Source organism: Thalassophryne amazonica, chromosome 8, assembly GCF_902500255.1.
Source record: "Thalassophryne amazonica chromosome 8, fThaAma1.1, whole genome shotgun sequence".
Classification (NCBI taxonomy): domain Eukaryota; kingdom Metazoa; phylum Chordata; class Actinopteri; order Batrachoidiformes; family Batrachoididae; genus Thalassophryne; species Thalassophryne amazonica.
The window spans coordinates 44635596-44650753 of NC_047110.1; the positions used below are offsets into that span (position 1 = coordinate 44635596).

Here is a 15158-nt window from a genome sequence, read left to right on the forward strand (position 1 = left end):
CACCCCACAGACAGAAATACAGAAACCTTTTAATGTTGTTCGTGCCCACTGATGCTTTAAATTAAATTTCCCCTTCAGACTGCAATCCCCTGATCTGTTAAAAAACATATTTTTAATATTTGCTGGAAGTAAATTGTTTATTGCTTTATACACGATTTGTAGTGTTTGAAAATGAACCAAGTCTGTGAATTTTAAGAATTTGGATTGTAAAAATAGTGGATTTGTATGATCTCTATAGCCAGTATTATGAATAATTCTTATAGCTCTTTTCTGCATTACTGATAGTGATTGTGTTGTACCTTTATAAGTATTACCCCATACCTCTGCACAGTACTGTAAATATGGTAAAACCAGTGAGCAGTAAAGAGTGCGGAGTGAGTTGTGGTCCAGAATATGTTTCGCTTTGTTTAGAACTGAAATGCTTCTTGACAGTTTACTTTGTATATGTTTTATATGAGTCTTCCAGTTTATCTTCTCATCTATTATCACCCCCAGAAACTTATTTTCATGTACCCTTTCAATATCTACCCCCTCGACTTGTAACTGAACCTGTATGTCTGTATTACAATAGCCAAATAACATGTATTTTGTTTTACTTAAGTTTAATGATAATTTGTTTGTCAAACCATATTTTCAATTTTACCATTTCTATACTGATCCTCCTCAGTAACTCCTGCATATCCCCCCCTGAACAAAAAATGCTTGTCATCTGCAAATACTAATTTTAATATTTTGGAAACATTGACAATATCATTTATATAAATTAGAAACAGTTTTGGACCCAATACTGACCCCTGTGGGACGCCACAAGCATTGTCCAAGCATGATGTATATTCCCCCAACTTCACAAACTTTTCTGTTACTTAAGTAGCTTCTCACCCAGTGCAACACCAACCCCCTAATCCCATACTGTTCAAGTTTATTGATTAATATGTCATGATTGATTGTATCAAAAGCCTTTTTAAGGTCTATAAATATTCCAACTGAATGTAATTTGTGGTCTATGGTGTTTGTAATCTCCTCAACTGATTCTATTAATGCAAGTGATGTTGAACTATGTGCTCTGAATCCATATTGACTATCAGTAAGTAATTTATGTTTATTTATGAATTTGTCTAATCTATTATTGAATAACTTTTCTAATAATTTGGAAAATTGTGGAAGCAAAGAAACAGGTCTATAATTTGTGAAGTGGTGTCTATCCCCAGTCTTATACAGCGGCACAACCTTAGCTATTTTCATTTGATTGGGAAATTTACCGGTTTGAAATAAGTTACAGATGTATGTTAATGGTTCTACAATCCATTCAATGACCTGTTTTACCACCACCATATCAATTTCATTTAAATCGGTAGATGTTTTATATTTACAATTATTCACAATGTCTATAATTTCTTTTCCATCCACTGCTGTGAGGAACATTTCTATGAGATTATTATCCCAATCCTCAGGTTGGGAATCGGGAATTTTTTCTGCCAAGCTTGGTCCAATATTTACAAAAAAAATTATTAAAACCGTTGACTACCTCATCCTTATTTTCCTTCTTGACATTATTATCAATGAAATACTGAGGGTAACTCTGTTTTTTATTACCATTTTTGATAATGCTATTTAATATATCCCATATTCCTTTAACATTGTTTTTGTTAATATATAATATTACTATAATATTCCTTCCTACATACCCGTATAATATTAGTTAATCTATTTTTGTATTTCTTATATCTATTTTCTGCCTCTTTAGTCTTTAGTTTTATGAATTCTCTATACAGTGTATTTTTCTTATTACATGCATTTCGTAACCCTTTCGTCATCCATGGTCGAGCTTGGAATTTTTGTTTTCTGTAGTCTTGTTTATTTGGACAATTTTTATCATATAATGATGTAAATATTTGTAAAAAAGTTTCATATGCACTATCAACATCACTTTCACTGTATACCTTTTCCCAGTTTTGCTCCTGTAAATCCTTCTTTACTGTGTTCATGTTTTCCTCTGTCCGCACTCGCCTGTATTTTATTTTCTCCTCTGGCTGATTCCGATGGTTTCTATTATAAACGATGAAAACTGGTAGATGATCACTAATGTCATTGATTAATAATCCACTCAGTGTTATTCTCAATATCATTGCTGAAGATATTATCAATTAAGGAAGCACTATGGGATGTAATTCTGCTTGACCTGGTGATTTTTGGATATAAACTCATCCTGTACATTATACTGATAAATTCATCTGTTATTTTATGCTTATTTGGATTGAGCAGATCAATATTTAAGTCACCACAAATTAACACAGTTTTTTGATTAGTTTTTGAGAACATTTTTCCCATACAGTCAGTGAATGTTTCAATACTAGATCCTGGTGCTCTATATATACACCTGACTAATATATTTTTGCTTTTTTCTTCACATATTTCAATAGTTATACATTCTAATAAGTTATCAATCACAGTTGTCATATTGTCTACTATTTTATAATCCATGTTCTTATCCACATACACAGCCACTCCTCCACTCTTATTCTTTCTGTTTACACAATTAAATTCATATCCATCCAGTTCAAAATCCATTCCTTTATCTTCATTGAGCCATGTTTCTGATATAGCAATTATGTTAAATATTTTTTTAAATTGACTTAAATATTCTTTAATGTTGTTAAAGTTTGCATATAGACTTCTGCTGTTGAAATGGATTATTGATAATTTATCCGTTTTAATGATCTGATTAAACTGTTCATCTGTATAATAGCAACAACTGTCATTGATATTTGAGAAGAAATTATTGTCCGGGTCTATATCGTGCTCCAAGTCCAGTACATTGTGGTCTGTGTATTTAAATGTTCTCAGTTCTACTTCTCCATGATCAGCAATCCTTTGAGTTATATCCTTCTTGTCTCCAGATGTAGATGATGTAGTAGATGAATAGGTTCCTCTGGTCTGTGTCATGGTGTTGTGATGTGTTTGTGTCCTCATACCTTATTGGTCGTATTTGTCCAGTTCCTCGATGTTCCTGATTACCATAACCTTCGCTTGTTCTGGTGTTCCATTCAATTTGATAAATGTTTTGCAGTTGGATGTCCATGTCTGTTGAATTTTTCCCTGCTTTTTTAAGAAACGAGCTTTCCTGGCGATGTCTGCATTTCTTTTGGTCAGATGTTCATTGATGAATACGTTTGTTCCTTTAAATTTCCGTCCCTGTTTTAACAATGCCATTTTATGTTTTCTGTTGACAAACCTCATAACTGCTCGCTTGTCTCCATCCTCTTTCCTGGGCAGGGGTTGGCACGCTTCAATGTTATTACAGTCCATTTGAATACCTTTAGATTGCAGGAAGTCAGCCACCTGTTGTTCCACTGAGCTGGCCTCCTGCTCGCTGGCCTCCTCTCCGCTGTCTTCTGACACCGCCCGTGCGTAGGTTCGAGGTTTAATATGAATTCCTGTAATAATAACGTCGTTCATCCTTGTGTACTGTTCCAACTCCGCAACACGGTTCTCCAGGTACACCAGACGCCGGTCTTTCTCGGCATTCTGGATCCGGAGAGCCTTCACTTCTTCCACCAGCTCCATAATGGATTTCTGCTGCATTTTAACAACAGAGATTTCCTCAGACAAAAAGTCCAGGGATATCGTCTCCCTCCTCCGCCGTCAGTGCCTTCTTCGGACCCATGGTTAGATAACTCCGTGCTGGCGCCTCGGGCCTCGGTAAAGTCGCGCCGGTGGAACTGCACTGACGCCTCGGTGGAGCCGCGCCGGTGGAACTGCGCTGACGTCTCGGGCTTCAGGTGGAGCCGCGCCGGTGGATGTGCGCTGGCGCCTCGGGCCTCGGTGGAGTCGCGCCGGTGGAAAACAATCCTGCTGTGGATCAGCGAACTTCACACTAATAATGTGATTATTAACTGTCGGATGACAATGTAAAACCTCTTAATCATTCTAAAGTTGATTGTAAGCAGAAACAAGGCAGTTTAAGCGCAAACGGGGCGATAATCTCTTAATTGCTGCTAGTGCTCAGTCTTGACGCTACCTTGCATCATGGGAGTTCTGGGTTTTAGATGTTATTGTGATTCATGTTTGTTTGTGTTGTCAGTGTTATTGATTTGTTTTTGTCGTTCTTGGTTTAGTTTCATGTTGCCGTTACCTGAGTGAGAAGTGTACTGTGTTTGTCTTCCGCCACTATCTGTGCTTGTGAGTTTGTAAAAATAGAAGCACCTGCTTGTGGCAGAATGCAGAAAAGACAAAAAGTGATACGTGCGTACGTGCGTGTGTATAACTTCGACCATATTTTTGGAGAAACTACAGATATGAGCTAACACTGAACAAAGGACATTGATAGTTACATACTCCAGCAGAAGAGGAGACAGCAGTAATTTTTTTTCTTCCCCATAAATATGTGTAACCTTTTTTTTTTTTTATATATAAACATTCTTACCAGGTGCGATACAAAATGTTATATGCTGCTACCAAAGCCACACTGAAGAAAGAGTTTGGAGGTGGCCATATCAAGGAGGAGCTTTCTGGGACCACAAAGGTTGGTCAAATACATCTTATAGTTCATTGCATTATGTTAAATATGGTATATTGTAAAACTGCTACTTCATAAATACGTGCTTGTAATTTCCTCTGCCTTCAGGAGGAGATGTCTTGCTCTGCATACAAAAAATACCTGACTTCGAAGAATTTTCCCCTGCCCCTCACTGCTGCAGAAGAGGAACTACAACAGATTAAACTTAATGAGGTAGAGACACACACCCTCATTTATTTACATACTTTTCTTCATTGCACCCACGTGCAGCATTTGTGCTTGTGGAGGGTGTTTTCATTTATGTTGTCTTAAATAGACCAAAACTGGTGGAGTCATTGAGGGTCAGCCGAGGACAAATGGTCGTATACTATTTAGACTGTTTAGCTCAAGTGATTGGTGAAAGTTGTACCTATGATTACTATTAAACATCAATATGGTCATGCAGTGTTTTTCAGGTGGTCACATAACCTTTGACCTTGGTTGACTTTTAAAAGGTGAAACTCAAGGTTGTGGTGGGAGCTGTTTAACTGAAGCAGTTTGCCGCAAACTTGCCTGAAGGGTGTGTTTGTTAATGATAAAGCGGTTCTATTTTGGACAGAACTGATCAAATGTCAAAGCCACACAGAATATTATCTTATGTTAACACAATCATGAAGAAATAATTTGTATGGATAGTGTCAAATGTGTTGGGTGGGAGGGGTGTTGCATTTGCTCAGTGCCCATTCGGTTTTCTATTTCAGATAATCTTTTGGAAATGTGTTTTGCACAAATGCTAGCATTTCCTCAAATGCTGTATGTCTTGAATTGTACATTTACAGCACATGGACACTAGGCACGTACTGTTATATTTGGTGTTTTCTCAGGTTACCCTTTAAATTGATAATAGTATTCTAAATCTAATTCTTAATCACATCTCCTGTGCGTGCAGTGTTGAACTCTGTAGAAACATTGTTGGGTGTCAGTGAAGGCTTTCCGATCAGTATGAAGTCAGCAGCTGGGTAAGAGTGTATTGCTTACCTGGCAGTATCAACACTATGCAAAGATGCTGATGCATTAGTGCGGCAGGATGTTGGCAGAGATGAATCTATTAGGGTTGTGCAGCTCACACGATGCCTCCATAAACTTCATGTTAGGAGTTGTAACCCCATTCTGCCCACACAGCAAAGATTTCCATCTGTAGGACTTTATACTTATTACATTGAGGTAGCTACATAAGTCAATTTTGTGCGTTTGGTTGTGTAGACTAAATAAAGAGGTGCTGGTTATGTCAAAAACTCATGGTGAAAGAGAATAATATACCTGCACGTTTGCTTTCAAAAAATAGTTTCAACCAAAAAAGGTCTCCATGGACAAACCTGCACAGATGTTTCACTGAAACCCCATTACGCAGGGATGGACTCCGTTCAGTGGTCTTTGTGTGGTCATAAAATCTCAGAACGCCGCAGGACGTCAAAGAGATGGACAGCTGCTGCCAGGACTTTACAAGGCCTGCTCGGTATCCATTCACAACCTGCCATGACTGCCATGACATATGAAGCTGTGCCTGACTAACGCAGAGGTGTTGCCAAGGCCGGAGGATGCTCAAATACTGCACAGACCATGCAAAAAGACCTCACAGAGCACCCCATGACTGCCCTATGGATGCACAATTATTGGGCTGTGTGCTGTGAACTTTTCTTTGTTTTTATGAACAAACTTCATTTTGTAAATTAAGTCCCTTCGGCTGCTCCCTTGTTTCTTTTCACTCGGGGTCGCCCAATTATATCCAAGGTGGATCTGCATGTTGATTTGGCACAGATTTTACACCGGATGCCCTTCCTGACACAACTCCACATTACATGGAGAATTGTGGCAGGGGTGGGATTTGAAATGGGAACCTTCTGCACTGAAGCCAAACACACTAACCACTTGTCCACCACCAGTGCTAACAAAGTTAATTTTGTAAAATGCAAGTTTAGATTCTTTTCAGCTGACGTCCACTAAGTTTGTCAAAGTTTTGTGTGTTCAAAAGGTTGAATGGAGATCAGGCAGAGAGCTTTGTCTTTTACTTTTCCTGTGCATGACTGTTCAGTCTGGGCTTCTGAAAGGTCTGGTGTCAATTCAGTACAAGCAGACATGCAGCTCGGTTGTCACCGAAAGTGCGTGTCATATCGGACCCATAATCTGCTCCCCGATTACTGTTGTGATGACACCCTGTAGCATTAATGAAATAAAAATCTGTCACCATGACAAAATGAGCTAAATGTTAAATAAATCCTTTTTCTACATTTCTGTACAGTGCACACAGTTGAGATTTGGTGTGTGTGTGTGTGTGCCGCCCCCCATATACACACACACACACACACTTTTGTGCATCTGACAGCACCTGCATGAAAACACCTCACATAGAATGTTGTAGGTACATTAAATTCATTGTGGGGAGAACAAGGAACTAACTGCCTGCAGCCAGACCGTGTTTTTTTTTTCTTTCTTTTAATTGTTCACATGTGGGCGCATGAACAATTGTCCGTGAGTGGACTGGAGATGTCCGGAGTTTTTACTGGATGTGGACATGTCCTGTCTCTGGCAATCAGTCTGTGAGCAGGACATTTATGGATTTTATTTAAACACTTTTGTGAGAGAAGAGAGAGGAGCAGCAGCTGCAATCAGCATTTTTTTTTCTGTGCTCTTTTTTTGCACGTGTAGTTTTACTGCATTGTCACGGTATAAAAACAATCCTGCGTGATTTATACTTCAGGAACAATGGAACACAGCAGGAATCATACATTGGCGTCGGGTAACGTTGTCTTGTGAGGGTGTGGCTTCCAGTCACGTTGAGTAACGTCGCTTTGCTGTGACTTGCGCCGAAACCACTTAATTTCTGTGTCAAACACAGGACGCAAACAAAAATTAAACGTTTAATTTTTGGCGTCCGATTTGCTTCGTCCTTTGTGCCCCTCGTGCTGTTGTGGCGTCGAGCTGCTTGTCTCGGCACCGAGTTGCTTCCATGTGGCATCGTCATGACGACACATGACGCAACTGGGAGCAGCCCCGATGTGAAAGGGGCTTTATGGGCCCAGAGAGGAAGAGTCTGACACATCAGAGGAGGAGTTTTAAGGTTGATATAAGACTGACTTTTGGTTGTGCAAGTAACTTTTTTTTGGTGCAAGTAATTTTTTTGTTACTATCACCAGTGCAAGTAGGTTAAAAAATGTATTTCGACCCCTGCGGAGAGATGCACACACGCACCAAATATAACCTGAAAAGTGTGGAAAATGAGTATTAATATTTAGCTCATTTTTTTTTTTTGTCCTGGCGCATGAACAGTGAAGAAATATGTCATCTTAAATCCAGGCTATATGTCTATAAACTGGGAAAATCCTTCTACTCTGCAAATCAATCAATCAATTTTTTTTTTTTTATATAGCGCCAAATCACAACAAACAGTTGCCTCAAGGCACTTTATATTGTAAGGCAAGGCCACACAATAATTATGGAAAAACCCCAACGGTCAAAACGACCCCCTGTGAGCAAGCACTTGGCTACAGTGGGAAGGAAAAACTCCCTTTTAACAGGAAGAAACCTCCAGCAGAACCAGGCTCAGGGAGGAGCAGTCTTCTGCTGGGACTGGTTGGGGCTGAGGGAGAGAACCAGGATAAAGACATGCTGTGGAGGGGAGCAGAGATCGATCACTAATGATTAAATGCAGAGTGGTGCATACAGAGCAAAAAGAGAAAGAAACAGTGCATCATGGGAACCCCCCAGCAGTCTACGTCTATAGCAGCATAACTAAGGGATGGTTCAGGGTCACCTGATCCAGCCCTAACTATAAGCTTTAGCAAAAAGGAAAGTTTTAAGCCTAATCTTAAAAGTAGAGAGGGTGTCTGTCTCCCTGATCTGAATTGGGAGCTGGTTCCACAGGAGAGGAGCCTGAAAGCTGAAGGCTCTGCCTCCCATTCTACTCTTACAAACCCTAGGAACTACAAGTAAGCCTGCAGTCTGAGAGCGAAGCGCTCTATTGGGGTGATATGGTACTACGAGGTCCCTAAGATAAGATGGGACCTGATTATTCAAAACCTTATAAGTAAGAAGAAGAATTTTAAATTCTATTCTAGAATTAACAGGAAGCCAATGAAGAGAGGCCAATATGGGTGAGATATGCTCTCTCCTTCTAGTCCCCGTTAGTACTCTAGCTGCAGCATTTTGAATTAACTGAAGGCTTTTTAGGGAACTTTTAGGACAACCTGATAATAATGAATTACAATAGTCCAGCCTAGAGGAAATAAATGCATGAATTAGTTTTTCAGCATCACTCTGAGACAAGACCTTTCTAATTTTAGAGATATTGCGTAAATGCAAAAAAGCAGTCCTACATATTTGTTTAATATGCGCTTTGAATGACATATCCTGATCAAAAATGACTCCAAGATTTCTCACAGTATTACTAGAGGTCAGGGTAATGCCATCCAGAGTAAGGATCTGGTTAGACACCATGTTTCTAAGATTTGTGGGGCCAAGTACAATAACTTCAGTTTTATCTGAGTTTAAAAGCAGGAAATTAGAGGTCATCCATGTCTTTATGTCTGTAAGACAATCCTGCTGTTTAGCTAATTGGTGTGTGTCCTCTGGCTTCATGGATAGATAAAGCTGGGTATCATCTGCGTAACAATGAAAATTTAAGCAATACCGTCTAATAATACTGCCTAAGGGAAGCATGTATAAAGTGAATAAAATTGGTCCTAGCACAGAACCTTGTGGAACTCCATAATTAACTTTAGTCTGTGAAGAAGATTCCCCATTTACATGAACAAACTGTAATCTATTAGACAAATATGATTCAAACCACCGCAGCGCAGTGCCTTTAATACCTATGGCATGCTCTAATCTCTGTAATAAAATTTTATGGTCAACAGTATCAAAAGCAGCACTGAGGTCTAACAGAACAAGCACAGAGATGAGTCCACTGTCCGAGGCCATAAGAAGATCATTTGTAACCTTCACTAATACTGTTAGTGGAAATCTGACCTGTGGTGATAAATGCCGTTGCGTATCAATATAACGAGGCGTCGCGAGACTCTTTCAGGACAGCCACTATCCAAGGTGCTGAAAGAGTTGTAGAGAGAGATCCACTTGATCTTTGCTCCATGTTTTGAACACAGTAAGATGGTAGCCACTGATATGAATGTTGAAGAAGTAAAAAAAGTAAGTCCCCTCAGTTGTTCCCTTGTTTGTAGTCGGGAGTCACCACAGCAAATCCGAGGTGGATCTGCATGTTGTTTTGGCACACGTTTCTGCCCTTCCTGATGCAAATCCACATTACATAAAGAAATGTGGTAGGGGTGGGGTTTGAACCAGGAACCTTCCGCACTGAAACCAAATGCATTAATAGCGTGACCACCATCGCCGCTATTGAAAAAATCTTAAGTACAACTCTGATATTTTTTACTGCTGTGCAGATAACAGGTCAACTGTTAAGGACAGATGTATATTATTTACTGGCTTGTTATGACGTGTAACTTTGCTAATAAATACTCAGACTGCTGTATTTCACAAATTTTCTTAAATCTTCTCATGAAAGTCTGTGAAATTTCTTCAATTTCTTTCTTTAAAATGCCGGAGAATGCGTTTAAGTGCATCCAGAAGCCTTCAGTTTCCCTTGGCCTCAGGGTTTTCTTTTTCTCAGATTTGTCTTACTGAACCATATTCCTGAATATTGCTGTAAAGAAGCCTAAATTTGATTTTGATGTTTGTGCAGCATGGTGGCTCGGTGTTTAACACTGTTGGCTCACCAGTGAAAAGGTCCCGCTTAGGTTTGCATCAGAGGTGGTCCTTTATGTGTGGCGTTTGTAGGTTCTCTCCCTGTGTTTGCATGGGTTTCCTCTGGGTGGTCTGGCTCCCTCCCACAGACACAAAGGTTTTGTAAATTGTTGACTTTAAATTGATCATAGGTGTGAGTGAGAGTGAATGAGTTTTTGTCTGTCTATATGTTTGTTGACTTTAAATTGATCATAGGTGTGAGTGAGAGTGAATGAGTTTTTGTCTGTCTATATGTGTCAGCCCTGTAGTAGACTGACGGCCTGTCCAGGGTCTGTCTACCCAGCGTCTCGCTCAGTAGCTGCTGGGAAAGGCTCAAGGCCCCCCTGTGACCCTTAATTGGAATTAGCCGGTATAGAAATTGAGTGAATGTTACTGTCATGCTTTTGCTATCTGCACTGATTTAGTGTGTGGAGCAACAGGTGACTCTTTACCTGAAGTAGGAAGAAAAAGCCCTGTAATGTCATACCCAGTGGTTTAGCCTGCAAACCTCTAATGATGGCAGCTGTAGTTACATTGCTGATGCTCAGGGTTTTGTTGTCTTGTGCTAGACAGAAGGCAACATTTGAAATTAAACTGTTCAGAATTTGAAAGCTGTCCAAGTGAAGTCTCCTTTTTGAGAAGTGCTGCACTCAGTTTGCCACATAAACAAGTGCAGCCTTTACCATTTATGGAAGCACAAGTCCTCGGTCGAAGTATGGCCAATTAAAAGCACCAGAGTAAATAGGAAATGAGCTTTATGTTCTCTTCCGTGTTGACCAGCTGCTGAGGAAAGATAGCATACCATTAAACTGTACTACTGGGATGGGAAAAAAAAAAGCCTTTGAAATATTTATCATTGGCGCTTTGGCGACTGCTGCCTTTTATTAAGCAGATGGATAAAAGAACTACAATCCCTTCTGGTATGTGAGGTAGCTGCATCAGAGGCTCAATCATGTTTGCACATTTCATTTTGTGGAAATGGAGCTCTAAAAATAGATGCAAGCTGTCAGTTTTAAACGCTTCTGAGCCATCTCAGCTTTTTGTGGAGACACTTGTCACTTCCAACTCAAGCATGTCTGCCTGAATCATTGAGCTCCAGTAGGTTGCTTATTCTCCTTGTAAACCTTTTGTGAATAACATAGCTGTTTTTGCATGTTACTCAGATTTAATTATTTCCACTAGAAAATAATGAACCCCGTTTGTAGGAATATTTCAGATTTTATGCATGCGTGTTTCATTTATGAAGAACCCCTTTACTCAAGAGAAAATTTGGACTATGTAATTATTTAAATATTCTTTTATGGTTTGTTGCTCGTCTTTGAACCAGGTATGTCAAAGCCAAGTTTATGTTATGCAACAGAAAATAAAATGTCTTTGATTTTGTGAAGCAAAAGCAGTGTTGCCATCTAGTAACACTGATTTTGAATTGGAACACGTAACAGATGCACTGCTGAGTGCCTCCTGAGGCCCATGTGAGTCATAACGATGCAACTGTAAGATGTGGGCCTGACATGCAGAGCCACATGAGCAACAGCACTATCTGGCAAATTTTGCGATCAAGAGGATTAACTTTAAAACATCCATACTTTTTCAGCATGCCCACTGAATCACAGCTGTCGCTCCACCCCATGAGAGACTAGGATTGATGGGGAAAAATGAATGCTGCCATGCCAAGTGTCATGTTTGGAGGAAACCACGCACCATCCCTACAGTGAAGCATGGTGGTGGCAACATCATGCTGTGGGGATGTTTTTCAGTGGCAGGAACAGGGAGACTACTCAGGATTGAGGGAAAGATGAATGCAGCAATGTACAGACACATCCTGGATGAAAACCTGCGCTACAGTGCTCTTGACCTCACACTGGGACGATGGTTCATCTTTCAGCAAGACAATGACCCTAAGCACACAGCCAAGATATTGAAGGAGTGGCTTCAGTACAACTCTGTGAAATCTCCTTGAGGGGCCCAAACCTGAATCCGATCGAACATCTCTGGAGAGATGTGAAAATGGCTGTGCACCGACGCTACCCATCCAACCTGATGGAGCTTGAGAGGTGCTGCAAAGAGGAATGAACAAAACTGCCCAAAGATAGGTGCGGCAAGGTCGTGGCATCACATTTAAGAAGACATGAGGCTGTAATTGATGCCAAAGGTGCATCAATAAAGTATTGAACAAAGGCTGTGAATACTTATGTACATGTGATTTCTTAGTTTTTTATTTTTAATACATTTGTGAAAATGAAAAAAAAAACTTTTGTTGTCATTATGGGGTGTTGTGAGTAGAAGTTTGAGGGGAAAAAAATTAATGTACTCCATTTTGGAATAAGGCTGTAACATCACAAAATGTAGTAAAACCGAAGTGCTGTGAATACTTTCTGGATGCACTGTGACCCAAACCAGCTGATGGTGGTTCTTGATGTATGCAAGCAAGTACCACCAGGAACATTTTGTTTTAGCAGTGGCTGCTGACAAATTTAATATAGTAAAGACAGATCACTGTGTGATAATTGTAGAGAAGCTTGAATCTTTAACTGGACTGGGTTGCTTGACGCGAGGACGTTTCGCTTCTAATCGCAGAAGCTTCCTCAGCTAAAATTCTTGCTCTGGTAGTCTGACTTCTGTCTTGACTCTTCTCTACAAGAGTCAACCACCTGGACAACTGAGAGCCTTCACAGAACCGCTGTGTGATAATTGGTTTAAACTTTTAAGCGTGTTTGAAGATGCCTCAGTATCTTGTGCTGTGAAGCTAGTTTGCTTGCTTCCAAAACAGAAGGTTCTTGGATCAAGGCCACCTGTGCCCATTCTGGGTTGATCAGTCATCTGCCTGAGTGGTTGGCACCCAGGACCCAAGACATAGTGTGGTGATTGTGGCACCAGACCTGAACCAATCTTTGTTGGTGTAGAACACTGTAATACCAAACCCAGTTTATCCCCTCATCCATGTATTATCTGTACCCACTTATCCTTTTAGAGGGGCTGAAGAAGCAGGAAGCAGCCTGGATAAATGCAGTATGACTAACTGTACACTCTCGCTTAAAATCAGATACAACAATTTGTCTGACCCACACAAATTTGGACTGTGGAAGGAAGCCAGTAACTCCACGCACAGAGGCTCAAGGATCCCAAATTGGCTGCAATTTCAAATAAAACAGAAAATGATAAAATCATGAGTTTCAGGAGTTGGAATGGGTTATTTATTTTTTGTTGTTTGTGAGTAAAGTAGTTGTTTGATTACACTATGTAACACAATTTTTGTTCCTGGCTTCTAAGTGTTATAGTTCAACTGCTTATGTCTAAAGTCTATGGAAAAATGACTACATTCAGCACAAACGTTGATTTTATTTTATTTTTTTACGTTCTAGAAAGTTCTAAAAGTTTCTTGAAATTTCTAGATAATTCTGGAAACTTCTAGAAAATTCTGGACAGTTCTAGCAGTTATAGAATATTCTAAAAGACTACTCAGTAGTAGTGAAGGCGAATCGAGAATATTCTTGAAAAGAGACAAATTTCAAAATATCATTGTCCTGATCACAGAAGCAAAGTTTCTGTGGAATAACAGCTATTTTCTATTTATTTAAGGCATAACAGGTTAGGAAAACACACTGTGTACCCAGGAACAAAACAAAAATAAAAATTTGTTACATAGTGTTATTCAAGTAGTTGGATCTGTACTGTGTTCATCACCTGAAGAAGTGGTCTCACCATGACAACTGTTTTATGTACAGTACTGATCATTTGAGGAGAATGAAATGTTTTTTGTGTTGCTTGTTCAGGTGCAAGTGGATATTGGTGTGGATACAAAGCAGCAGACCATGCAGGGAGTGGCCTTCCCTCTGCACAGAGAAGCTGTTGCAGCACTTGAACGTTTTAGGGACAGGAAGATCAACTATGTACAACTCGTGAGTCTTTAAAAGTAATTAATCACAGACTAGTACAGGTTGTCGTCAGGTTAAGTCGTCTGAATAAATAGCTAATAATTTATATATATATATATATATATATATATGTATATGTAGTTTACAAACTGATGCAATGAATTACTCATTTTGCTCACAAGATCAGATGGGTACAAAGAGATAACGGGTTACTTTGTCTCAGTTCTGCATGTCTAAAATCTATTTTTTTTTTTCCCTTTGTCCATTATATCTTAAATGTTACTGGTGAGGAGCATATATTTGTGTGTGTTGTCTTGCTCTTGAGGCCTGAGAGGGAGATTTTAGTATTCAGTGCCCCCCTCCCAAATTCTAATCAGTCTGGAATTCAAAGCAGTGACCTTCTAGCAACAAGCAAATGTCACTAACCCTGAGGATTACATTTCACTTTGTTGCCAGCATATAGATTTTGACCAGGAGATGATTCGGTTGTCTAACACTGAGCCAACAGAGGTGAGAGATCTGCCCAAGAGGATCCCCAAAGACTCTGCACGTTACCACTTCTTCCTCTACAAACATTCCCATGAAGGAGACTACTTAGAATCCACAGGTGAATGAATGCCCACAGTTGACAAACACCTGTAGAAATAAATTCTGTTAATAGCTTAGTAATGATCACATATTTCTTTGTAGTCTTCATTTACTCGATGCCTGGCTACAAGTGTGCCATCAAAGAGAGGATGCTTTATTCCAGCTGTAAGAACCCGTTGGTCGACATGGTGGAAAATAAACTTCAAATTGAGATTGAGAAAAAGGTAAGATGCAATCTGTAGTCAACGTTAGTGGTTGTTTGTATAAATTGTTAAAGTCCACATCCTCCCCTTTTTTTTTTGAACTGCTTTCTAACATGTATAGGTTTTGACCAAACTGGAAAAGCACTCATCTGGGCACCCAAGTTAGTTATGATTCAAAATACAGCATATCAGTCTTTATTT

At 39.6% G+C, this 15158-nt stretch overlaps 1 protein-coding gene across 2 annotated transcripts in view; it reads left to right on the forward strand.

The window, feature by feature from the left end:
- The window catches only part of twf1a (twinfilin actin-binding protein 1a), a 46242-nt gene that overhangs the window by 28781 nt on the left and 2303 nt on the right, over positions 1–15158 (forward strand). For both annotated transcript variants that reach the window (XM_034176089.1, XM_034176090.1), the window contains exons 4-8: positions 4427–4522; positions 4625–4729; positions 14065–14190; positions 14623–14773; positions 14857–14978. In XM_034176089.1, the coding sequence (XP_034031980.1) occupies positions 4427–4522; positions 4625–4729; positions 14065–14190; positions 14623–14773; positions 14857–14978 (600 nt within the window). The remainder of the gene's footprint in view (positions 1–4426; positions 4523–4624; positions 4730–14064; positions 14191–14622; positions 14774–14856; positions 14979–15158) is intronic.